This window comes from Alternaria dauci, chromosome 6, assembly GCF_042100115.1.
Source record: "Alternaria dauci strain A2016 chromosome 6, whole genome shotgun sequence".
In the NCBI taxonomy this organism is placed as follows: domain Eukaryota; kingdom Fungi; phylum Ascomycota; class Dothideomycetes; order Pleosporales; family Pleosporaceae; genus Alternaria; species Alternaria dauci.
Genome location: NC_091277.1, coordinates 2,126,221 through 2,150,775, shown reverse-complemented (window position 1 = coordinate 2,150,775; position 24,555 = coordinate 2,126,221). Strand labels below are relative to the sequence as shown.

General features: G+C 53.4%; 9 protein-coding genes across 9 annotated transcripts; 2 read left to right on the top strand and 7 right to left on the bottom strand.

The window, feature by feature from the left end:
* Positions 1–1,176: 1,176 nt before the first annotated feature.
* ACET3X_007061 (uncharacterized protein) lies at positions 1,177–1,840 on the top strand (the record flags this gene model as incomplete). The annotated part of the gene is made up of 3 exons (XM_069453259.1): positions 1,177–1,369; positions 1,459–1,466; positions 1,784–1,840. The coding sequence occupies 3 exons, from the start codon at positions 1,177–1,179 to the stop codon at positions 1,838–1,840; spliced, it is 258 nt and encodes an 85-aa protein (XP_069305829.1).
* Positions 1,841–2,101: 261 nt separating this feature from the next.
* On the bottom strand, positions 2,102–3,711 carry ACET3X_007060 (uncharacterized protein; the record flags this gene model as incomplete). The annotated part of the gene is made up of 5 exons (XM_069453258.1): positions 2,102–2,987; positions 3,044–3,161; positions 3,207–3,419; positions 3,470–3,554; positions 3,658–3,711. The coding sequence occupies 5 exons, from the start codon at positions 3,709–3,711 to the stop codon at positions 2,102–2,104; spliced, it is 1,356 nt and encodes a 451-aa protein (XP_069305828.1).
* A 334-nt stretch (positions 3,712–4,045) lies between these two features.
* On the bottom strand, positions 4,046–6,180 carry ACET3X_007059 (uncharacterized protein; the record flags this gene model as incomplete). The annotated part of the gene is made up of 6 exons (XM_069453257.1): positions 4,046–4,063; positions 4,111–4,400; positions 4,465–4,894; positions 4,945–4,985; positions 5,829–6,006; positions 6,100–6,180. 6 exons carry the CDS (start codon positions 6,178–6,180, stop codon positions 4,046–4,048), a joined length of 1,038 nt encoding a protein of 345 aa, XP_069305827.1.
* Positions 6,181–6,616: 436 nt separating this feature from the next.
* ACET3X_007058 (uncharacterized protein) lies at positions 6,617–7,502 on the bottom strand (the record flags this gene model as incomplete). Its single annotated transcript, XM_069453256.1, has 4 exons — positions 6,617–6,656; positions 6,708–6,841; positions 6,888–7,150; positions 7,196–7,502. 4 exons carry the CDS (start codon positions 7,500–7,502, stop codon positions 6,617–6,619), a joined length of 744 nt encoding a protein of 247 aa, XP_069305826.1.
* Positions 7,503–9,038: 1,536 nt separating this feature from the next.
* ACET3X_007057 (uncharacterized protein) lies at positions 9,039–11,071 on the top strand (the record flags this gene model as incomplete). The annotated part of the gene is made up of 4 exons (XM_069453255.1): positions 9,039–9,087; positions 9,160–9,356; positions 9,414–9,889; positions 9,943–11,071. 4 exons carry the CDS (start codon positions 9,039–9,041, stop codon positions 11,069–11,071), a joined length of 1,851 nt encoding a protein of 616 aa, XP_069305825.1.
* A 5,167-nt stretch (positions 11,072–16,238) lies between these two features.
* ACET3X_007056 (uncharacterized protein) lies at positions 16,239–17,112 on the bottom strand (the record flags this gene model as incomplete). Its single annotated transcript, XM_069453254.1, has 3 exons — positions 16,239–16,488; positions 16,539–16,978; positions 17,056–17,112. The coding sequence occupies 3 exons, from the start codon at positions 17,110–17,112 to the stop codon at positions 16,239–16,241; spliced, it is 747 nt and encodes a 248-aa protein (XP_069305824.1).
* Positions 17,113–18,622: 1,510 nt separating this feature from the next.
* On the bottom strand, positions 18,623–20,110 carry ACET3X_007055 (uncharacterized protein; the record flags this gene model as incomplete). Its single annotated transcript, XM_069453252.1, has 2 exons — positions 18,623–19,996; positions 20,048–20,110. The coding sequence occupies 2 exons, from the start codon at positions 20,108–20,110 to the stop codon at positions 18,623–18,625; spliced, it is 1,437 nt and encodes a 478-aa protein (XP_069305823.1).
* A 574-nt stretch (positions 20,111–20,684) lies between these two features.
* Positions 20,685–21,879, bottom strand: ACET3X_007054 (uncharacterized protein; the record flags this gene model as incomplete). The annotated part of the gene is made up of 5 exons (XM_069453251.1): positions 20,685–20,877; positions 20,931–21,535; positions 21,586–21,665; positions 21,717–21,777; positions 21,835–21,879. 5 exons carry the CDS (start codon positions 21,877–21,879, stop codon positions 20,685–20,687), a joined length of 984 nt encoding a protein of 327 aa, XP_069305822.1.
* A 482-nt stretch (positions 21,880–22,361) lies between these two features.
* Positions 22,362–24,329, bottom strand: ACET3X_007053 (uncharacterized protein; the record flags this gene model as incomplete). The annotated part of the gene is made up of 5 exons (XM_069453250.1): positions 22,362–22,910; positions 22,957–23,514; positions 23,572–23,836; positions 24,045–24,175; positions 24,222–24,329. The coding sequence occupies 5 exons, from the start codon at positions 24,327–24,329 to the stop codon at positions 22,362–22,364; spliced, it is 1,611 nt and encodes a 536-aa protein (XP_069305821.1).
* Positions 24,330–24,555: the final 226 nt, after the last annotated feature.

Sequence of the window (24,555 nt, the reverse complement as noted above, 5' to 3'; positions counted from 1 at the left end):
AATTTCGTAGGGATCACGAGACTCAAAACAAGATGGTCTTGTGATGTGCACGGTCGTGATGAAGGAGAGTTTGCGGACATTGTGGATTTGAGCCAACACCGCAGGTCGTGTCAAGCTCCCGAGATCGCTGTTCAAGCTCTGGAGCCAAGGCGGCTCAACGAAGTCACGGGGTCGCCGTGTGATTGACTGACGAACACCTCGCCGGACAATGTTGGATCGGAGTGCTGACTCGCAAGCCGTTAGCCTGTCATTATGATTAGAGGTCCTCGCACTCGACCACGGTGTACTCAGTGGCACATTTCCTCGCCCAAGATATGTAAATCTGCCAGCCCCTAGACACCTCCACATAACCAAATTTAACATGACGACAACGTCTGGGATTTATCAATGCCGTTGTGTCCAATGCGGGGGATCGACATAAGCCGCCTCTCTCTCCTAGGCACAGTCCCTCTGAGTGGCTGTGAGGTCACGAGAGCCAACACATCATCTGAAATGCGTTACGCACGCAGCAAAGGTACCATAAGAACGCGCTGCTCGCTTGCAGAGAATATAGCGGGGCCCTGCTCCCATGCGCATGTTCATGGCGCACAACATCCAGACTGCGACCAGCACTCTTTTTCGCTGACTGGCAGCAATCCTGGTGGCTAACGAAGCAACCTTGGCCGTTCTTGCATGGTAGCCCGCAGGTGCTTCCGAAGGGGTGCGAGTTGGGGTACTGTCACTGTGTGTATTCCATCTTTTATCGAGATGCCTATCGTGACGTTGGACAGAGGTTGACTCGACTGTTGGTATGTGGTTGTGGCTTACGGAAGAGACGTGGACAGTGGAAAGCAGAGTTGTGCGCAACATGAACAGAAGGAAGCTGTCCCTTCCTCGCCAACCAGCCAATGAAAGCGCACCTCAACGCGTCGTCTGTTCCCCACCCAACGCGTCTTTCACCACCACCCTCACCGCCCGTCCCAACAACCCCAGATTGACGTCTAAGAGAAAAAAATGTCAGAAACTCCCGTTCCAGTCCACGAGCCGCCATCTCTGCCCGCATCACCCCTTCCAAAGCGAACAAAAGTCATCGACCCCACACCTCTCTCCCACGCCTCCACCCTACCACGAGGAACAGACTCGGGCGCCGCAACACCGACACCCTTGGCGGCTACACATCTCCCCAGCCATAACAACATGGCAGCACTACAACCCTCGGCCGAACAACAATTGCAGATCCAATTGCTGAGCCCAAATGCCAAGGCGCCGACAAAGGGGAGCGCATTTGCGGCTGGACATGACTTGTACAGTGCAGAGGAGACCGTGATTCCTGCACGGGGAAGAGCTCTGGTAAAAACTGACATCAAGATCTCGGTGCCGGACGGGACATGTACGTGTTTCTATTCTCAGAACCAGTCTCCCCACTCTCACTGTTCATGTGCAATCTGGAGTCACGATGCTGATTGACTTGCTGTACAGACGGCAGAGTAGCCCCTCGCTCCGGTCTCGCATTCAAACACGGCATCGATACAATGGCCGGCGTCATCGACGCAGACTACCGCGGCCCTGTTGGTGTCATCCTTGCCAATCTCTCAGAGACAGACTTCCCTGTAAAGATCGGCGACCGGATCGCCCAGCTGATAGTCGAGCGGGTTGTCATGCCCGACGTAGTTGTGGTAGATCAACTAGAAGATACCGTCAGAGGTGCCGGGGGCTTCGGCAGCACAGGTGGCTTCGGTGCGGCTGCTGCTGTAGCGACAGACGGTACGAAGGCTTAGGTGGCTGCACACGTCGTGGCATGCAGACTGAGCAGGAGAGGTCACAACGTGCCGACTTCTTCACACGTGTGTCGCAACGCTGACGCTGGGAGACCAGGCCTTGATGAGCTTGGGGACAAGACAAGAGGTCAGTTGGCCGGGTCGATGCATACATCTGTGACCCAGGACATGCTGGTGGATACAGCTGAGCTTGTAGTGCGGACGAGCCACTGTGCGGAGCTTGGTAAGCGGATGAATGTTCTATTGTCTCGCTTGGGTCCAGTCACAAGTTGATCATCTCATTAGGGAGTGGTCAATGGTGCGGCCAAATAGAGCTTTACGCGGAACGTCTATGCAACGAAATATTATGAAGTCTCGCCCTCTCCAACAACTTTACCCTGTGTGTCCGCCTGTAATACCTGCATTGCACCACCATCCTTTGTCCCAACGCCCAAATGCAGCACATTCAATTCATCAGGCGTCCTCTCGCCAACATGCTCAGGTACGCTTTCGCCCTCGTGCACTGCTCGTGGTTTGAACCTTTCGAGATGCGGCGGATCCAACATCTCCTTCACATACCGCGGGACCGTGACTTCACTGGCATTCATGAGCGCCAAATGACGCTTTTTGCTAATCTCTTCATCCGCCTCGCCGCCTTCACCACGGCCCTCTTTTGCAGCGCGGGCGTCGTATGCAGCCATCTTCTCCTGACAGACCGACGTTGTGCGCGTCAGTATGGCTTGCATAGACGCGAGAACCTTCTGGCACGCCTTCGCCAAAGGAAGTTCCTCAGCCGACACATTGTCAGGTGACCGCCAGCTTGACGTTGCATGGAGATTGAACTCAGGCGTAGAAGCAGCGTGCACAGCTTCGATAAGACGAGGAATTGTCAACGCGGCGAACATGTCTCCCGTCCCAGAGAAGAAGAGAGGGAGTTGTGGGGTATCGATGCGGAAGAGACGCGGTTTGTAGTCCGAGGTTGCGGTGGAGCCTATGATGGTAAGGTTCTCAACGTCGCTGAGGTCGATCTGCGGCGCTTGCGGTTGTGAACCTTGCTGGGATGTTGCTGGGTCGGAGGGAGTATGCGTGCCGGTACCAGCCTTCGATACTGGTCTCGAGGGTACGGTCTGGTTGTCGCGTGTCAAGCGAAGGGACGTGATAATCACGTGGGGGACCTGGTAGGTCTTGTGGAGGACTTGGATCGCAGCGGCGAGGGACTTGAGATCGGTGATGGGCGTGTCAGAAAGTAGTCTATGCCCTATTAACAACTGCCACGCTTAGTTCCGCAACGCTCTGATTGTACTCACTCGGCCTCGAATTGATTCGGAAGAATGAGGTCTGCCTCGCGCAATAGCCCCTTGTACTCTGGCACTTCATCTTCTGGGATATACAGCTTGCCATTGTCGCCCATGACCGGATCGAGCACTGTCACGGTTAGTCTTGTTCCTGCAACCCCGCGCAATCACGCACCCCAGAAGAAGCTGCCAGGCTTCGTGCCAGCGTTGAGCTTGATATCCCTGCCAATTGTCCCTATTGCTTGTACGGCCTCGGCGCTGGGCATGTATCCTGTGAGAAGTACATCGAAGTTGGTGAGGTTCGATTGACGTAGTCCTTCATAGAGGTCGAGGATCTCGCTCGCGGATGTCTTGGTGCCTCTGATTTGCTTGTACGCCGTGTGATTGCCTGAGTTGTTAGCCACGCGCCGGCCCAAGAAAGATGCCGGGTGCACCCACTGTAATGCACGGTGTTGATCGCAGAGACGTCGCAACCTAGCGATTGCATGACAAGAGTGGCCATTTTGTTCCCGACATAGCTCAGCTCAATGTCAGTGTGTTGCATGCATCGCGACGGCACGCGACTCACCCATGGACTACCTGTCGTATGTTAGCTACAGGACCCATCCTCAGCCTGTGAGTCTTACATGACTGGCAATGGCAAGCACGCGCGTGTCCGGTATTAGCGTGTCGGAGGCCATGTTTGCACTAGGGAGAGAGAGGGAGGGAAACACTTGGGCAGAGCAGGCGGGATGCAGGTACAAAAGTGCAAGCGGGGTATGTTGTTGATGTACTATGTTGATCTTCCTTATCTGAAATTCCGCGCGGTATGACGTGAAGCGTAGGTGGGGCAGTAACCTTCCTTTTGCGCCGAGGGCGCGGAACACACCACGCGGGACCGCTTGCTCGCCAATGTTGCACACCAGAATCATGAACCTAACAGACGCTCGATGCATATCAAAGCCATTGCGCCGCGAATCCCCCACATCTATCCTGAAAACATGCCGCTCGTGTGTCAATGAAATCATGATGCGTTTACTCTTCGTCGCCAATCTATTCTTGTCAGCCATGGTATCGTGCAGTGCGGAGTGGCTTCTTACCTTGGGCGCGAGGTAAAACCTTAGGTAGCTCTGTTCCTGAAGACCGTACTCGACTAACAGAGGCACCTCACTGGAAAGGCAAAGTTTGACCTGGTCCGACAGGCCACTAGCCTTGCAGAAATTGGTCAGGTACTTCAGCGAGAAGGTAAGCGAGACAGGCTCGTTCATCTCAATCAAGACAGCCTCAGACTCCTTTTCGAGGCTGGGATCTTGCTTGAGGATGACGGAACCCGAACCAATGTCGCCAGAGCAAGCGAACTTGACGCCCTCCTTGGTGCACTCGATTGAAACTAGATAGACATTAGCTCGTGCTTCAGCTTTCAGCCACACTGTCACATGTGCCAAAGGACGTACCCGACTCAGACAATGCACTCAAATCTCTACAGATGCGCTGGAACTCAGCAGCAGGCAGCTTGATTGTGGCCGCATAGTCTGTCTCTGGAATACCGAGATGCTCCTGGTCAATGTCCATGAGCTTGATATCATATTCACTGATTCTAGCTGCGTTCTTGGTTTCGAAGACCAGGTTGACGACATCTGGCGCATCCTCGGCCTTGATGGTGAGGATGTCGTCGCTTCCAGCAGCACGAAGCACCTTTGTGAGAGACCCCAAGTTGATACCGAGCGCGATGTTGCGGTCGCAGCGGAAGGGCGAGAAGGCTTCGGACTTGAGCATCATGGAGACGAGGGCGACGTGCGAGTTGTCCATGGCCTGGAGCGCGATGCCCGAGTCATTGCAATCGAAATTGCAGTCCTGCACAAGGTCCTTGATAGCGTCGACGACCTGTTCATCGTTAGAACGGCGTTTACTGAGCCTTTGTTGCGCGAATGTACCTTCTTCAGGACATTGGCCTGGTTTAAGCGTGCCTCAAGCACTGCACACGGTCAGTTTTGTTCGCTACATGTCGCAGGAGAGGTACGTACTTTTGAATGTAAAGGACGATGAATTGCGTACGTTGATGTCGAACGGGATAGACAAGGCGTTGGTTGTGCAAGAGGCAATTGCGGTGGAGGCAACAATCAATGGAGGGGAACGCGAAAGTGGTTGGCAAACGCGTCGGCCACGCGCTAAATCAGCACAGGGCATAAAGAGCCGCCAAGACCTTGCGTTGTGTGCCTGAGTGGTGCCGGATGCAGCAGGAGAACTGATGGTTTTACGAGTACGTGATACTCTGCTCATAAAACTAAAGGCCATTTTCTCTTTTGCTGAGCTTCTGACACGGCAACATGGTCTGAAAGATATCACGATGTTCATGACAATCAAAGAGGTGCATCCTTGACACCAAATCAGGACTTGCGAATACCATGTCGTGGTTTCATGTACCAAAGTGTTATCATAATGGGCAATCCAAAGACAACTCATCCGTACTCTTAAGCACGTGTCGCTCATCCAACCATGGCTCGCCTTTGCGCGTAGTAATGACTGCCGATCTTCCGGCTTGTGGCAGAGCGCCTTTTTCCCTGGTAGTATGCGAGTATCCCAGAGCTGCATCACGGGGGTTGTCTTTGTCTGATCATAGTGAGCCTTGAGGGCGAGTGTTCTTCCAGGCCATCAACAACAACGTCATCCGTGGGTGCCACATATCCATGTTCCGATTTTCCGCTCATCTTGCACCGTGCAGCTCCATGACTTCACGCCCTAACCAAGCCGTAAAACAATGTCCAGGTAAGCACGAATCCACTCAAGCCCCCAAACACATCTCCCAACCACAAGTCACCCAGTGGCCGGTAGAAGTATGCGCTAGGCTTGCCATCTGTCTTGAGCGCAAAGAGCAGCACCGACACTACTAGCGAGCCCAGCAGATAGAATATGAAGCCTGCGTACGACTCGAGGCCCAATGTGCCGGCGGCCACACCGAAGAGCGATGCAGTAAGGCTGCGGATGTTGGAGACGACCTGCAGAGAGCACGGGTTAGTGGAGAGAGCTACAACAAAGTGGGTATGTTGACGCGGCGCAACATGTGGGGAGTGGCGTGGACATGGGCGTACCTGGGTGTTGTGCTGAACGCTGCCTGCAACGATTGGGTCAATGGCAAGTTGTCGCTCCTGGTCCAGGGCCGATGCCGCCATTGTGTATCTAGTGTTTCGATATGCGCCTTGAACTTTAAAAGTCCAGCTGGATGTTGTGGAGGTAGTCGGTCGAGGGTCGGGGTTTTGGATTCGGCCGTACGGTCGCTGTTTCCTCTGGGCGGCCCAGTGGATGCTCGGACGTGAAGTCGCTCCGATTAACCAGCTATCGGGGATATTTGCGGCGAGAGCGGAAGGTTCGGAAAGGCTCCAAGGCGTGCGACGAAGCTTTCTTGGCTGCTGGTGATACCTCTTGATGTTACGTGGTGAAGGTGTTGGATGCACGCAAGTGGGTTGTGGTCCGTGCAGAGACCCTGACCGCATCCCGTCCAATGACCTCTAAGCGCCTGCCAACATCCATCGATATGCAAGGTATCGCGATTCGAGAACATGTCCATTATTGTGTATCTGCTAAATATAGGGTTTCTACTAATCTCACTCACACATCGCCATAGAGGGGGCCATAGCCATCCAGGTACCTTGGCGTGTCAGCTTGATCTGTTGCTCGGTCGTGTAAACTTAATCCTTACTGTTCCAGATGCGGAGAGAGAAAGTAGTTTGGGGTATCTCTCGCGGCTCGTAAATAAGCAATTGCTTGTTGAAAATACCGGCCGTTGGCCATGACGGAGGCGATATTTCCAAGACTGACAAATGCCTCGGCAGCCTACACAAGGTCAGCGAGACGAGCCGGTGGCCGGAACTTTACTCACCATGGACAAGAGATGGCCGGTAACAACACCCTGTTCTGTTGCCACGTATATCGCACGCTGGAGATAGTCGGTGGCTGGCAACAGTAATCCTCGAGCTTCGATATAGACTGCTTGGTGTAGTCGTTGTTCGGCTTCGACCAAACCCCTTGTTGTTGAGGTCAAGAGTCTAAAGTTGCTTGTATCGCTACTGAAGGAATTTCTTTCTAGGCGCGCAATGCTTGACAGAGCCTTTTGCGCTCTAAGCAACCAGTTTCGACCAATTACTATAATAATTAGCGCGTGTTGGGCACATGTACAGAGGTACTTACGAGTCAGAATGTCGACATTGTCTGGATAGAGTTGGAGCAATGTCACTAGCTGGCGTAGGCACCAATCTGCTAAGTCTTGGACCACACCGTTATCAGCGTCGGCAAAGGCCACACGCTGGAAGACGCTGAGAAGAGGCAACTGCCAATTCTTGCGCTCTTCTCCTGGGACGGTATCAGTTATCTCAAAAGAAGCTATTGTGTTGCAAATTGCTGGTAGTTGGTCCCGCCACGACGCAGGAGAGGTGTCGAGATTGGTGTTTATGAGTTGGACAGTTTCCATGAGCCTTTGTGTCATGCTATCATCCATCTTGACAAGAAATGTTGGGTATAGGGCATGGAGATGGAGGGAGAGGATTCAATAGGCGTGTGGTGTATGTAATCGTGACAAACAAAGTGCAAGGGGCACTCGTCGAAAGTACATGTACATGTACATGGTTGGGTAGACGGCCCTGCCTGGAAAGCTGCGGCTCATGCCTGTTACCGTACCCGGCACAGGCGAAGCATTCTTGCTTGGTGCCCGGATACACTAGAAATTAAAAGGCGATTGACCGCGTGTCATGAGCATGTTTTGTGTAAGCTATCCGGGATAGATCAGCCTCGATCAGGTAAACGGAACGTAGCCTAGATGCGTATCTGCGGTTGCGCCGAAGCAATACCATGACGCGACGACGTGGATGCTTACGGCTATAGCAGCGAAGTCCGAGCATGGAGAAAGTGGTGACAAGGACCAAGAGAGGTGAGGTAATCTTTGTGTAGACAGTGGATATTTTGGTCCGTCGCCTGCGGTGTTGTTCCGCAAAGCCATGGCGACGGTCGGTGCGGCCTGACGCTCCCGGTTCCCATGTTGCGATTAGCTCAGCACGGAGATTTGGGATGCAACTACTGCTATGTGCAGAGTTGCTTCTGCGGGGATCTGCAAGCTACGCACATGGCAGATGCGATGGCGCCGGTACGTCATCGGCACTGTTATCGATTGCAACGGGACCCGTAACTTGCGGTGCGCATATAGCAGACGAGCGTCGCCGCAGCATGTCGGATGCGTTGGAACGTCCGAGGACGTCTAATCAGCCGAAGCGCAAGTAATCCGCTAGTATGAACGAAATAGGTCGGAGGTGCGACGGAGTGGGTTGGTCCGTCCAGAGTCTGGGATGGCATGGTCAGAGAAGATGTGAGGCTATGCGACTGACTCGCGGCTGCTCCGGAGATTCAAGAAGGGGCATGTGTCCTTGACCGTTTGGTATGGACGCCCAGGTACAGCTGGCTGCCGTGGTCGTCGGCCGAGGCCGTCTTATCGAGGTAAACGAGACGAGCATGCACCGCTCCAAGGTAGCCCTGGACAGCCACCACGATGGCGGCTCGAGGTCGCGCGCGCATATGCAAGGAACAAGGGGTAAGACATGTCTGAGGGGAGAGGGGGCATGTTCCAGCAGCAGTGCGCGTAAACGAGCAAACGTTCCCCATGAATGTTTCATGCCAATCACAGACTACTGGCTCATTTCCGGAGACCCTGAGCTCACGACTAGTCCGCATTATTAGTTGAGCATGCGAACCACACCCGCTACCTGTGTCTCCAAACCCCGTTGCTGCTTGCACCACGCCGCACAACAAACACGCCGTGCACTTCTCTTTGACTGCTGCTCCCACGGCCACGATTGGACCCCACGCCGACGACGCGCCCGCCGCCCTTGCAGCAGCACCACTACCACCTGCTGCTGCTGCCATCCCCGCCATCTCCATATCACGGGCACCTTCCCTGTCTGGATTAGAGCACCCGCACTCGTCACAAGCCATTGAGCGAGAACCATCGACTCCAGCCAAAATCGCACCATGCCGCGGTAGCAACATGGAGAACATGATACCCGACGACTCGCCTCTTGCGCACTTGCTCCAAGGTGGGCGCTCCCCCCCCCAAAAAGCACCATGACGATGCATGCGATGCGCCATGGATATTAACCGCCGGCTAGGGCAAGGCACTGCGTCACCCGACCACGACACCTCGACATCAACATCGACATCGACATCGACATCCACGCCCTTTCCGCAGAGCTTCGCGCCCCGGGGACCGTCGACGCTGCAGTCGAGGATACGGGACAGGCTGCCCCAGCCGCTGCGCATCCACGCCCGCCATGGCTCCATCGCCCGCATCCACACGGCGTGTTCGGTATGACTGCTGCCACAGTGGCCTTGCCCATATCGCAGCCCCGCTGACAAGACACAGAAAGCCGTCAATGCCCGCATCGGACGCGCCGACAACGAGCGCTTCCTCGAGCAGTTCCGCTACCTCATCGTCGCTTCCCAGCTGCTCGGGGAGCAAGGAGGCCTGCGCGCATCCGCCATCCCCAGCTTCGCAACCGACGGACGCCCCGGCCCTCACGAATTCAAGGTCGCCAGGATAAACCCCATCGGCGCAGCGGCCACGGGCACAACGGCCTTTGCGCTGGCATGGCTGGTGCACTGGTCGCAACGCCAGCCCGTCTTCAGCAAGAGCCGGACCCTCCTGGTGATGCTGGTCTTCGCCGCTGTCTTTACCGCCGGCTACACGTACATGCGCCGGCAATGGCTGCAGTATCTGCGGCAGGAGGCGGTAAAGGGCGCCTCTGACCTGGTCACAAATCTACAGGCCTTCGAGGCTTCGACGTCATCTGCCCTCGCTTTGATCCAGGAAGTGGAGCTTGTGTCACGCGGCTATCGCCTGTAGGTCATCTCCCATCTTGACACCCGGCGGCACAAGTACTAACACGGCGCAGGAGCAGCCCCTTGCCTCCCATCTCACGCATCGAAGAAAAGGGACAGGCCCGTCGTTGCCAGCGACTGCGCAAGAACCTCCGAGCTGCCTACGCCGACATCGTTCCCATGCTCGTCGAACAGTGCCGTAACCTGAAGCAACTGATTCAAGAAGACGATCTCGAAAAGTATCTCGACGTATACGAAATCAGCAATCCGGACATGCAAGAGGCCGCCCTCGGCTACAGCGAGTCTGAATTCGACGATGCCGAAACGTTGAAAGCCCTACGCACCCTGCAGTACCGCCTGTCAACCCTACGACGTGTATACCTCTGTTCTCTCCTGGCAATGGAGGCAGATGGCGGCAAACCCGACTTCGCGCGATGGTCGACAGTGGTCGACTCCATGCTGAACACGGCTCGTCCTGTCGGAGAGTGGAGCGAGAAGTTCAACCGCGTGCTCGCTGAAGAAGAGCAGTTCGTACTCCCATCGCCGGCCAAGGTTGCACCAACTCCTGGCCGAGAGAAGATCCGCAATTCGGTGCGCAAATTGTCGGGATTGTCGAGCGGTATCCGCGGTCTGCAAGCCAAGATGCAAGTACTCCGCGAAGAGACCAGTAAGAGCTTGGAAGACACGGAAGACGTAACCGACCTGGGTCACTCCCTCCTCGCCCAATACGATTCAATCGGTGCAGATCTCAAGAGTTTGGTGCAAGCCTGGGAAGCCGGCAAGAATGCGCTCGCCCTGAACATTGATCGACACGAGCGCAGGATTTCGCATGCATCCAGCGGGCTGCGCTCGCCCGTTCCAAGTCTAGGTGGTCTGACCGCTGTAGATGAAGGCAGTCCGTCTGATGCTCTGCGTGCTCTCAATGGCGGTCTGCTGAGTCCCCACCAGAGTGCCCCATCGAGCGACCAGGGCAGCGCATCCGACGACGAAGTTTTCGAAGCAATTGCGATTCCAAAGACACGAGCCACAATGTCGAGAGAAGAGCGAATGCAGAAGATACAAGACGACCGCGCTCGGCAAGCTTCGTTACGTGAGCAGCGAGACGCGAGTACCAACATGCTAAGAGAATTGGAGTCAGTCATAAATCTGAGGCCACACCGACTCTCGGCGCCCCCAGCTGGCGCACGAGTTCCAAGCCTCTGAAGCATAAGTTCCTTTTGTTTACCTTTTTTTGGGCTAATGCCGGCTGCCAGATGTCGCATTTCTTTCGCTTGCTTTGTTTCTTGGCGCGCATCGGGTCTCAATTTGATTTTGGGCATTTACGCTATACCACTGCCGCGATCGCATTCACTTTTCTATCACATACCTTGGAGTCGGAGGACTAATGTCTATAACGCATACGTTGTGGTCAGAATACCCACACAGAATAGTAATGACAAATATCAATATCGTCACGTACAAGCTCGATTCCGAGGAGCTCACAATTTGCTCTGTCCTTTTTCCGGCATTTGGGAAAACTTTGGGTCATGAGTCCGCGACGACGTGGTTGACGAGTGTTGGTTTCGGGAAATTCACCATCCTGGAACCTTCCGGTAGCGAAAAACGGCCATTGGCAAGCCGCAGTACACGCTGTATGAAGAGCCAGTAACGTCTTACGACGAGATGCACATGCCAAGATTACGGATACTCTCGGTGCGTCAATACGCATTGTTTTGACATCAGACAGCTCCCTTCCGTTTTGGCGGAGACAATTCACTTTACATCGTTTCCGTTTTTAAGCAAGATTGCAGACAAAGAGGCTGTTTACCTCATCATCGTTCTCTTTCTATTCTTTTCTGTATCCCTTAGCTGCACAGACGAGATGACAGAACTGGTGAACCATGGATAGCTCCGGGGACTTGCCCCGATAATGCCTGGCGACATCTCACCCCGAACGTGTTAGGGCGCAGCTGAGACCGAGTTCACTACGGAGCGCGACTGATGGATTAACCACTCTTGGCCGAGGCCACCAGGTGATCCTGACTCATTGGCATTGGCCCCTGCCATTGACCTCAATCATTGTGTGCACTTGCCCTCTGAACTAGCTTCACTCCACCTTACCGCTGGACACCAACCACTGGATGATGAAGAACAGCTTGCTTCAGCCGTATTTCTATTCCTATTCCTATGGCTCCCTCGAACAAGCAACGTCAGATCCGAACGCGTCTCTTCGGGTTCGCGGCGGAAAGCGCAGCTATCGACCCCCTCTGCCAAGTACCGATCCAGAACGATCACTCTGCTCAGAAAAAAAACTCCTCTAAGGTATTGCCACCAAAAAAACGATTTGAAAAGAAATAGAACGAGACATAATAGGGAGAACTAATTGATGAAAAACTCGGAGTACACAAAAAGATTGGCCCTTCTGCAGGACCGGTTCCATCGGGCCACTTTGACCCACCATAGGGATGGTTTCTACCACAGCTTGTCTATTGTTCGTCATCGTCCACGATGCCATCGGTTCGCGGTACGGGAGGGGGCGCGCCGTGTCGCCTGCGCATATGGACTCTTAACCCATCTGATCGAGCATATTGCCTTTCACAACCTTCAATGGGGCATGGATATCGGACTTTGGTTCGACTGGATCCTGCGCAAGCCTGAGTCTTGAGGTGGCGCGTTAGGTTTCCCAGTGCGTGCACACCTGTTAGGACAGTACCACAGCGATATGGACAGGGTACGCTATACTCGCCATCGATCGGAGACGTCTCCAGTGACTGGACCAGTGGTACGGGGTATCTGGCATCTGGAGGTGATGCGGAGACGTTCGTCGTTGGAGCAGTGTAAGAATATTGCGGGCTTTGGCTTCACACCAACATCAGCACCAGCCAGCAAGCCTCAAAAGTACCACATACTAGCTTGATGTAGCAGACGATGGCGACAGAGACGCGTGTGCCGGTCCTGCGGTAGTGTACCTCGCATCCACCGGGTAACTGGCGGTTGAATAAGCACTTTCGTGTCTGTTGTCTGATCAGCGGATGCCTGGTATTCATCGTGTGGCATGCACGTACTGATACGAGTTTGCATACAGCTGCGGCGTTGAGTACCCAAATGTTGGTGCTGGACCATTCTGCGGAATAGCTACTGCGCTTGCACGATACTGGTACGTACTGCTATTGACAGCGTTGTGTCCAGGCGAAAGAGGTTGTTGGTAACCACTGTTGTGGTAGTACGCCCCGTGAGGCTGGACATACACGGGTACCGGCGACCAGCTCTGCTGAATGTACTCTCCAGATCCGGATAAAGGAGAGGTTGTCCTCATTGCCTGTCCAGTTCCACTATCGCAAACTACTGCCAATGCGGACGGTGTTCTTCTACTGTACTCCTCGTTCCCTTGTGGCCAAAGCGTCTCGTCGCGCCTCTGTGTCTGATCGTACGCCATGAAGCCAAGGAGACCCGGGACCGTCTTGGAAATTGTCAAACAAGACTCTGCCCGTACAAACGTCTGAGAAAGAACAGACTCGTCAACAAAACGATCCTGATGACTCCCATGGGATGACGCGAAGCTGATTTGGTGGTCGCTTAGCTAGCTGTCAAGTCGAGCGAAGCATCTCCGTACACTACGTCTCTGTCAGTTTCCCACTCTTCGGCCAAAGACCAACCTACTGAAGACGGCTCACAAGTCCAAATCTATGAGATACTGAGAGGACCGGAAAGCATAAGAATAGACTCTCGAATGGTCTAGGGTACGCACAGTGTTGATGCTGCCTGAGTGTTCAGCAACGAGTGGTTTAGAAGACACACTGCCGACAGTGGAGGACCCTGGGCTGAGACACGACAGCCTGTTGCACGAGCAGTCCGACAAGGTCAACGCCAGGGCATATCGCGCCTCACCGTGTATTTGTCTGTCAAACCGGAACGCCGATCTGCCCTGTCAACATAGCTGCGTCTCAGCTTAAAGGGCGAGGGATTGTGCGACATTCGTTAGCTGATGTTCACGCCAATCAGGTATGCTAAAGCGACACCGGATGTGGCACAGCGCATGAGAAGCGTTGTTGGCCCATATGCTATGGTCTCTGCCGCCTAAGATGTACTGCAAAATTGCAGTGTGCGCGCGGCTGCGGCTGCTGCAACGATACGCCTCTCACGAGGACCACCCCAGGAAGCAGGCAAATGTCCTAAGACATGCAGATATGACCACTCCCTGCCGGGATACCCTGATGCCATGTGCACACCTGGTTACCCACACACTCGTCCGGCACCTTCCCGTCATTGAGGTTCAATGCGCACTAACATCGCCACGGGCTACAGGACGCTCGACTGCTCAGGCTGACGAGTAGGTACAACCATGTCTAAAGGTTCATGTAGTCATCCCATCGTCTCATCGAATGTATGGCTCCCGCTAATCAACAGAAAAACACGGAGGTATACTGTCGATATCGCGCGTATCAGCAACAAGCGCAATAAAGGACAGAACGGGTGAGTGTATTATACGTTCTAGCCTTGTTCACCCATGCCGTCACGGCTTGCGCTTCCTGCGTGTCTGACTTGCAGCGGAGCTGTGACGAATACGAAGCTGCGTGGCGCTTCGCTAACGTTGGGAGTTTATCAAGGGCTTTCTTCTTCGAACACATGCATTACAGTATCGAGAACGCTTTCTTGTAAAGCAAAGTGGATTGACGGGACGGCTCGTGACCGGCGCAGCGCCGGCTATTAGTGGAACCTGCTCTCGCTCTTCGATGCATTCCCAATAAACCCGACCGGCCCGAAATTCTCCTCATTGACAGAACATGTTCCCTGATAACGAAGCATATCTCGACAAGAACAATAACAGCAAAGAGAGCACTATGGATTGCACTCAGACGAACGTGGGACTAAATGGCAAACTCGAGCCAGACGTCCATCTTCGCTACCCCATGAACATCAATGTGTACAGGCTGTAAGGACTCGGAGAACGAAACACAAGAGGGGCACCCTGTTGAGCAATGGTCTCTTGGATAGCCCGGTTCACTTCATTGCCGCTATAAGAATACGTACCCAGCCACTTGGTTTCAAAGCAATGGACTTGACCCAGCCCTACGGAACAAAGAAAAATCGTTTGCGCTCTCCCACACCTAAACTTCTTTGTGATGACGAACATGGCTGCATGTCAGAATGACTCGCAACAGGTAAAGTCTGGCTAGCGGGAATGAGCATACACCTAAGATTCAGGCCGCAAGATAGGCCGCGGATATTGTCACGTTTCGGCACGCTTTGTCTTACATGTATGGAAAGCTGTTCCAGAACACAATACTGTCGCGGACAAGGTTCCTGGTTTGTGGTACGATATGCGCATGGATGCCCTGCAGGCATTAGTTGACATCCGCAACGATAGCCTTCGACGCATCGGCGGCGGCAAGTTGATTGCATTACTTTCGGTACCTTTCTAGTCTTTCACGCCCGTCGAGAGAGCGGCGAAGCTCGACGCCGACAGTCTGCAATGCATTGCATCGGGACGAACACCCGGAAGATCCGACGTCAGAAGGAGCGGTGTGCACATGAGCATATTAGATATGAAAGTCTGTCTTTCTTGCAAGATTCATGTTCTAATATCTTCTATTGAATGCAACAACTACAAGGCTTGAAGCACTGAAAATGGAATTTCTAGCCAGCAGTGCTCCTCGACCGTGTTGCTGAAGTAGTCAATGCGCTCAGGGGATTCGGTGGCGAATCCCCCGCAGCTGGTCCTCGCCACATTCGGCAGTCGATGCATGAAGAGATCTGATCGACCGTGGTGCCTTGCGCGTGGAGCTCCTACAAGGAAGCTAGTAGACTCTTATGCAACAACAGCTAGAAGCTGATCAGATCGCCTCACTAGGTCGATTCAAAACCTTGCACATGCCGTCCCACGATAAGCACAACTTGTCGCACTGATATCAAGGTCTGCCTAGGCCGGTCTGTAGCACTGGGATGGAATAACTTCCATTCTTGTACTCTAAAATCAATACCTCTTCATTCACGTTGATAACATTACCTGGGGCTCTTCGAGTGATGAAGCCCCGCGTCATCGGCAAGTAGCTTGGCTGTTGCTACGATCAACAACTCAGCAGATTGGCCTCTCATGGTAGATTTCTTGAGTTACGAGGAGTGAGCTTGTCGTACCAGAAACCGATGATTGAGAGGCAACGTTACGCTAACTTTGTTTTGACATCATGGGATCACAGAATAGTAGTACAAATGATCAATCAGCTTGCAAGGCCCAAAAGCACGCGATTTCTCTTGTATTTTCTTCTACATGAAGCGAGGACTGAACGTCAAAGAATTGCCTGAGAACGCAACTCATCAGTTGGGGAAAAGATACTCTAACAACGGCATCCAGGAATGCATGACATATGTGAGCTGCATTCAGGACCTGGCATCACCTTTTACGCTTCTTTGCCGGCGGAGTGTTCAGCTCCGGATGGCTTCGTCGGAGGTGGACGAGCAGTGCGTCTTCGCGCCCAAACGTCGATGTACACCCCGGTTGCTCGCAACGGATATGTCTGTTGTTTCCCTGTCCGACGCAAGGTTCGTGCTTGGCCATATGCCGGTTTAAGTTTCTCTGTGCGTATTGGCCAGTGAATGCTGGCTTGTCCAAGCAGACAAGACAGCGCAGACTTGACTTGTCGCTTCACGTAAGTCAGCAATACCCAGGGAGGAAAGGTATAGCTCTACCCACTTAACTATATGTGAACTAGTATCTCTGTCGTTCGCGGTATCGGAAGCTGGAGGTGTTGGGTTGCCTGTCGTTGAATCTTGTCTCAAACCCGTGTAGCTCAGTCCCAACAGACCTCCGCTGTCTGGTCCGTTCCTGCTGTTCACCTGCAGCTGCTCGAGATGCCGACTTCGGTCTGAATAGGAGGAAGTTGCCGCAAGCGATGGTTGCCAGGGCTCTCCTACAGACATCGTGTGATAACCGACAGGAATGTAAGGATGCCTTGGCGGCAGAGACGTCAGGTAGACGTTCTGTGCTGCTTCATAGACGGAAGGCGGCCAGATGTAGGCAGCGAGATCTTCTGGTGGCAATGAGTTCGACTGACTGGCCCATGCAAATGTGCGCTCGTCAGTAGTGTTTGGGGTGTGGTACGTCTCATCGTCATTTGGATCATTTGGATAGCTCTGCTACAAGGTTAGCTCAGCAATCCGAACTAATGCTCTCGTCCACATGTTGGTCCAATCTCTAATATTTCACTTACCATGTCGTCAAAGCTACAGGTGAGCTTGTACGATCCATCGTTTGGTACGGCCATCATGTCTGCATCGTCGGCCTAAATCGCGTTCAACAACCTGTCTACAATTGAGAGAATACTGGTGTGAAAAAAATGAGGCGTGCGATGGTGAGTTCATCGAAAGGCGGAAAGCAGATTGATCAGTGTCTTTTACCAGTTGAATCAGGACCATAGAGCCCGTGGCTATTAGACGCTGAACGGCCGCTGCAGTCGGACAGTAACCTGGATACCGAACAACTCATCATATGTGCCTCGCGTGGACAACGCATAGCCAGAAATGTTCTGAGGCAAAAGCAGTGATGCGATGTCGTTATCTCGCCAGGTACTGTCCACTCAGAGTTGACTGTATTGGTTGCCTCGTTGCTGCGACGCGCTGACGACCATTTGCCTTCCGGCTCACCGGTCCTGATCATACGTGGACGAATCCCAGGTCCTCGAAAAGGGCTCATAGCGCCGAAGGCGGCGTATGGAACTTGAGAGGGCGGTCCCGGAACATATCCTGTCTTGTCTGAACGTGGGCTGTGTGTTGGCGAGTCCGTGGTGCCAGAATCTAGTCGGGTCGTCTTGAAGGCCGTATGAGATCACACTAGGTTGTCTGCCTATCTAGTCCATTTTAATGATGTCACACGGGCGGGGAGAGCGCTTCCACTTCCGCTTCCACAGAACATCTGAGGCAATTCCAGCTACCCGTTCGTCGCGTGACTAGTAGTTATTGAGCAGGGCTGATCGCACAGCTAGCGAAGACAATGTTTGTGATGCCTACGGCGGGTAGGGCAGCTCTCGGCGGGCGGCTGGTCGTGGCTGAGCGGGGATGAGATTCGATGTGCTGTGGCGGTATAACAGCACCTCGTATCCAGGGAATGTGTGCCCCACAGGGCACAGCATGGTGAACGGGAGCTAACATGAACCAGAAAGCTGCCGGCACGGTGCATCTTGTTATACCAACCACGTTGGGCATCAGTCTTCATAGTTCCTGCTCGCCTCACTGTTTGGGCAATAATGAGTTGCTGCAAAGTACTGCCTTTCTCTTACTGCATATCGAGGGCGTCAGTCGAGCGCCCCACTTCAGACGGGGCAGAGATAGAATCGTCAGCCTTGTGTATGTATACCACTGTTGTACTGCCACGTCGATTTCAGAGCGAAAACAAGAGCCTGACACGTAGGACACTTAACGCCATGTAGACAATTTCACCTGGAGGAAATCGCCGTGGTGTGTCTGCCTTCTTCTTACCTGGACGATTTTAGTGCCTGCGGCTGTGCATGGCGATGGGTGGCGCTGATGCCTGCAAGCTCATGAAACACACTGTCGTCAGTGGCGCCAACTAGCATTGCGTATGTTCTTTTGGAAACGATCTTTGGCAGAGAGCCCTGAGTTTTCGTAGGAGACTTTTGGTTCATGATCGATTGATGTATTGTAATAGAAGTTACTGAAAGATATTTTGAAATATGCAACTGGAATTATTTGCGTGTTTAGTTGTGTGATTTCATCAGCGATGCTAGAGACTACAAACGGTTCATTCGTTTCCAGTATACATTACAATACAGCCCTCAACTCGCCGCTTCCTCTAGCTTCAGTCCTCCTCTCGTTCTCATACTCCGTCCACCTAGCCTCAACATCATCTTCACAGACATACGTTATGAGCCAGCTTCCCACACCACCCCATCTCCATGCTAGAGGATCGTCGCCGACGTTCAGCCCCTTCTCCTCGTACTGCTCTTTGCTCACCCTCCCCTTACCATTATATTCACCAAAAGCGCGAAGCATGCGATCACGATCTTCCTGGACAGGTCCGTCATGGACGTGGTAGAGGTATTGCTGACGGTTGCCGCGCGAAACGACGCGCTCAGTGCGCTCACGGCGACAGCGCTCATATACGGCTAATGCACGCTTCTTCTCGGCCGTAGATTTGTTCTTTATCCTGCCCAGACATAGACCGAGGACGTGTCCGTCTTCCAACGACATGCCAGCGCCTGACGCGAGATATGGGAGAGTCGCATGCGCAGCGTCGCCGAGGATTGTGTATGCGCCAGTTTCGTGAGACCATGTGGGATCGAGACCTGGTCGTATCATCAAACGCCACTTGGCAACCGACTGGCAAAGTGCGAGCAACTTTGGGATCCGCGGATCCCAGTCTTTGTAGAGAGCGCGCATTTCTTCGACATTGCCAGCCAATGTATTTGCGCCAGCAGGCATGTCGTCTGGTACCAATAGCACCATGTTGAACAGCTTGCCACCACGGAGGACATAGTTGACTGCGTGCGCATCTGGACCTATCCAGTAGTTGACTTGTGGGTCTTCTACGAATCCCCTAAGCTCAGGATCCTTCAACATATCTTCTGTATTGAGTAACAACCGGTAAGCCAGGTCGCCCGTGAGCAGGGGTGGGTCTTCATGGCCTAGTAATATCTCCCTACATTTGGAGTTGATGCCATCAGCGCCGACTACCAAGTCGGCCTTGTGTCTTGTTCCGTCTTGGCAGACGGCAATGGCACTCGTAGCGTTGCCTCTGACATCTTCTTCATACTCGACATCTACAACCCGCGCCTTTGTAGTGAGCCTGGCACCCAGCTCTACAGCCCGCTCCAGTAGCCCCATGTGCAGATTCGCTCTGTGGAAGTCCCAGAAGGGTGTACCGCACTCCTTTTCATACTCATGGAAATCCATGTCGCTTATCTTGTTGCCCTTCCAGCCAATCATGTTGCACAGCCGTGGCGACGTAGCATGTTTCGAGAGGTATTCTTCTAGGCCCCAAGAGATGAGGACACGCGAGGAGTTGGGTAGACATTGGATCCCGGCACCGATTTCGCCTATCTCGGGGGTAGATTCGAGGATGTGAACGTTGTGACCAGCAAGGAGAATCGATATGGCAGCTCCGAGACCACCTAAGCCGGCGCCGACAATGATGACCTATCGTTGAGCATTAGCCGAAGTACTAGAACTTTGGAAGGAAGAAGTTACATCGAGCCTACTGGAATCATCCCTATGCTGCTTCTCAATGACCTGAGGTTTGACGCCGACCATGATGTCACGAGTATAATGATCTTGGAGAAAGAAAGCAAACCTCACACCTGATAACCAAGAGAAAAAGCAAATGACGGTGCAGCAGTTTATCGTCCATCAGCCGTGTAAACACTTGAAGCACACAGTCACTACTTGAAGGGCATCGCGTACCACCATCTTCGCCCACCTATCGCAACTCATATGCGTGGCAGCTGGCTAGCTGGCGATTACTGGATCGATGAGCGACGCCATGGCATTGGCGCTTATCGAGCTAGTGTGGCATGCTGAGGACATGATGTGGTTTAGGTCCAGAATGGGGGAACTCTCGATTGGTGGGTACACAAGTGTGATCGCGTCTACGGGTGGGCGTTGATGCACGTGTGCAAGAGTGGGGGAAAGATGATGGCAGATGGACAGAACATGGCTGGCGTGAGGGGTAAGCAGTAACGCGGTGGCCATAGCTTCAGATTAGCTTCCGATGTGTGTTCCGATCATTCCGAGATAGGCAGGCGGCAATGTAGACGATAGTCACACCAATGCAGACAACGACAGAAAGGATGGTATGATTTACAATTCATTGGTTCCTATGCCATCGCTAATTGGGCATTGGACCGTCGTAGTCAAGCAGTGAGTACGCCTTGCCTTCCTTCTGCAGCTTGAGAATCTCGCCACGCGGCGACGGCATCATCGCATTCTCTGGCACCTTGTTGTTCTTCTTGAAGTCGTCCGCCATCTGCTCCATCGTCACCCACTCGACACCCTCATGTTTGTTGATATGTTCGATGATCCTGTAACCCTAGTCAGCGCCCTTGTCCATGGTTCGCCTCCTCATCGCACATACCTCTCATGCATGAGCACGACATGTGGCCTTCCACTCACATCGGGATGAATGGTCATGGGAAAGACAAACTCGTCGTACTCGCGATAAAAGTAATCGAAGTGGTCCATCCATATTTGCTCCACGTCCCTCGGATTTACCCATCCGTGGCTGTTTGCGCTCTTCTTCATAAACATCATCGGCGGCAAATCGTCAATATACCAGCTCCCCGGTATCTCGACTAGTCCAGTCTCTTGCCCTTTGGTAAGGGGCTTCATCCAATCTACTGCTTTCTTGCTGTAATCGATCTTGGTCCACTCGTCGCCCGTACGTAGCCAGTAGCAGCGATGGTCTTCGTGCGACATGGAGTGATCGTACTCGATACCGTAGCTGAGCAGAAGCTCCGTGCCTTCCTTGGAAGTTTCCCACCAGGGAGCTACGGAACCGCGTGGAGGCTTGCCGTTACAGAAAGCGGTAAGTTGCTTGTAGGTCTTGTCGAGAACGTCGCGTTGTTGCTCAAATGTCATATCGGCGGGGTTTTCATGCGAGTAGCCGTGGAGCCCGATTTCGTGACCCGCATCCCGCACGGCGGCGCAGTCTTCGGGAAAAGTTTCAAGAGAGTGACCGGGCTATACAATGTCAGACAGCTACGCCAATTTTGTGGGGATGACAGATTTACGATGAACCATGTCGCTTTGATCCCGTACTTGTCGAAGAGCTTCAGTAGGCGTTGGGTTCCTACTGTTCCAGCCCAGAGACCTATGCTACGTAAGATACTGTGTAACCTATTGCCCCAAACAAAGATCTAACCTCTGCTGATATCGCTTGTAGAGTCTTCACCCCCATAGGAACCGAGCCAACCAGCAACAGCCTGTGAATTACCCAGTCAATGATCGCGCTCATGCTCGCTACGTACGGGATGTCTTACGTCAATGTCTACACCATAGCTGACGAGAACCTTCTTCTTGCCCATGATGACTAGCGTTCAAGACACAACAATGCCGCAGTCTAGTGGAAGGCAACGCAGCTGTAGAAAGTAGAGAGTTGATGAAGGTTTGGCCGAAACGCGCAGCAAGAACGACTTCTACATAGCTCATGATAGCAGGCGTAGCTACCCCGCTTATTTTCGGGATGATTGATGCAGGGTAACCCACTTACTGAAGCTGATTGCTCGATTGGAAGGTGGGGGAGTACTATGATTCATCGTACCTGCCGACGGCTGCTGAGGGTCTTATCAACGCGTGTTCGCCTGTTCGCGTGCGCACGTGTGCATTAGCGCTCCTTTTTCAACATGCTGTTCAATGTTCTCAGTATCTGGATCTAAGCTACCGTGCATATTGGGATACGTCAAGTTGTTTGGATGGCGGAAATAGTTGTAGCAGTGAGCAGGCAGATAGCACGTGTTGTTCACAAGACTGCACATCTGGAGCTTCATGGGATGTTATAGAGAACGGCCTAGGCCTGCTTCTTCAGTATGTCGTCGATGGCTGCGGCCACACCTAGAGCCTTCTCCTCCTGCAGTCGTCGAGCTACCACCTGTACACCTATCGGCATGCCCTCCATGCCCTCCAAGTCGAACGTCTGCCAATTCCAATTGTCCAGTGCATTCCTGGGCTCATACTCGCTCATTCTTTTCGCAGCTTCTCCATCGAATTCTTTCGAGACTTGCCCAGCAGGCAGGACGACAGCCGGATAGTCGACGAAGTTGAAAACCTTTGTGTATCCAACCCACTTGCATTTTCGATGAGGGACTGCAGAATGAGGCATGACGGGTGTGAGAAGGACGTCGATTGATTTGCCAGAGTTGGCAGACTTTGTTGAGTTCCAGAGGTCGAGGTAGCGTTTCTGTAGTTCAAGCTTCTTCCTGTTCAACTGCCAGTAATCATAAACAGAGATGGCCTTGCCTTTATTGACAAGGGCTTCTACATGCGGAATGAACGGTTCTCCGCCGGCGGCAACGTCTCGTCGAATGTCCTCACCACCATCTGCAGTGTAGTACTGATCCTGAACCTGGTCAGCTCAAGACCGAATGACTTGTTTTGATATTTACCATGATATCAATACACTCCTGGTGCAGGCGACCCGGAGCCCACGATATCACTTCATGTCCAGCCTCTTCAAGCTTCGAGGCGACTTCATTTAGCACGCGGGCAATGGGTGGGTGGCATTTCACAACTCCATCGTCACGCATGATAGCGACCACCAGTGGTTTGGAACGCGCGTCTTCATAGGCCTCGGATCGCCACGGCACTGGGCAGCACTTCGGATCCTCTTCCCATGGACGTGCATCAATAACAGCTTTGGTGACTGCCGTTAGCGAGTTCATGTTGCGTGCCATTGGGCCAATTACGGATGGAACATGCTCCTGTCCATCGGTCGATACAGATACTCCTTGGTACGGCAGGCGTGTGCTACTAGGCTTCAGTGCGTACAGGCCGTTCATATGAGACGGTATGCGCACGCTGCCTCCAATGTCGGTACCCCAGCCGACCACAGTGCCTTGGAGCGACAGAAGCGCCGCCTCTCCGCCAGTCGAGCCGCCAGACGTAAAGTCGGGGTTCTTCGGATGAACGGTCAGACCCCACAAGGGATTGTCGGTTTCACACCACTAGAAAGCTTCAGCGTCCACGTACCATTCATACATGGAAATCGTCGCATGGCATACCATTATGCTCTGTGGCAGATTGGACTTTGCGACAATGACGGCGCCCATCTTCTTCAACAGAGACACCAAGACGCAATCTTGTTGGGCGGGCTTGAAAGCGCGCCCAACATAGCCCAGAGTGCTGTCGTAACCCTTGACATCAAACTGGTCCTTGAGCGTCATGGGTACCCCGTGGAGGGGACCCACAAGCTGGCCGGTTTCTCGAAAGTAGCTGTCGAGTGCTTCTGCTTGCTGAATGGCATCGTCGAAGAGAATTTCGGTAAGGCTGGGCTGGTCAGCGGTCGCTCCGGGGTGCGGGTAGGGTTATGGGTGGGCACGTGCCAGTTCGTCTTGGGCAGATGTTAGCGAAGTTCAGGGACCAAAGCTCGAAGCTTGGGAGAGAAGTGGGGCGGCGTACTCGGTGGTGGGCGTCTATAGCGCTGGGAGATGTGGCGTGAGAATGGTACGATAGCTGAGCAAGCCGCGGACCTCACCGGATGATATAGGCAGAGAGCAGCTGCGATGCCGTCACAGCACGCGACACAATGGCCTTTGGGATGCTTTGGGCGTCGTCAATGGCCGTCGAGGTCTGACCGCCTCTGGGTTGGTGGTTTCCGTTGGGTTGCTGGCGTTGTTAATGTGTGACGTTGCTGCACTTGGGCGTGTTTTACCTCGGTGGGCACTGCGTGAGCATCGGTGAATCTCTGGATGGCAGCGTCCCGTGTCGTTTGCTTCTTCGTGGCTGTCTGCAGCCATTGAGGCATCTCAGCAGCCGTCATGTTGGGTGTAGATGCGATGATGCTAGACGCCAGCTGTGGAGGGCTTGAAATCATTCATGCACATGTCAAGAGTGCCCGCAAGCCTAACACAGGTACACATGTTTGATATGGTAGAGATAGCGGCATGTGCATTCCCATGGGCTTCTGGCACTCGTCGGAAGCGTACCGTGGTGCTGGTGGCCAACGGTGGGGGGGATACGGCAAGAATGCAGGGATGCCGGGGTGG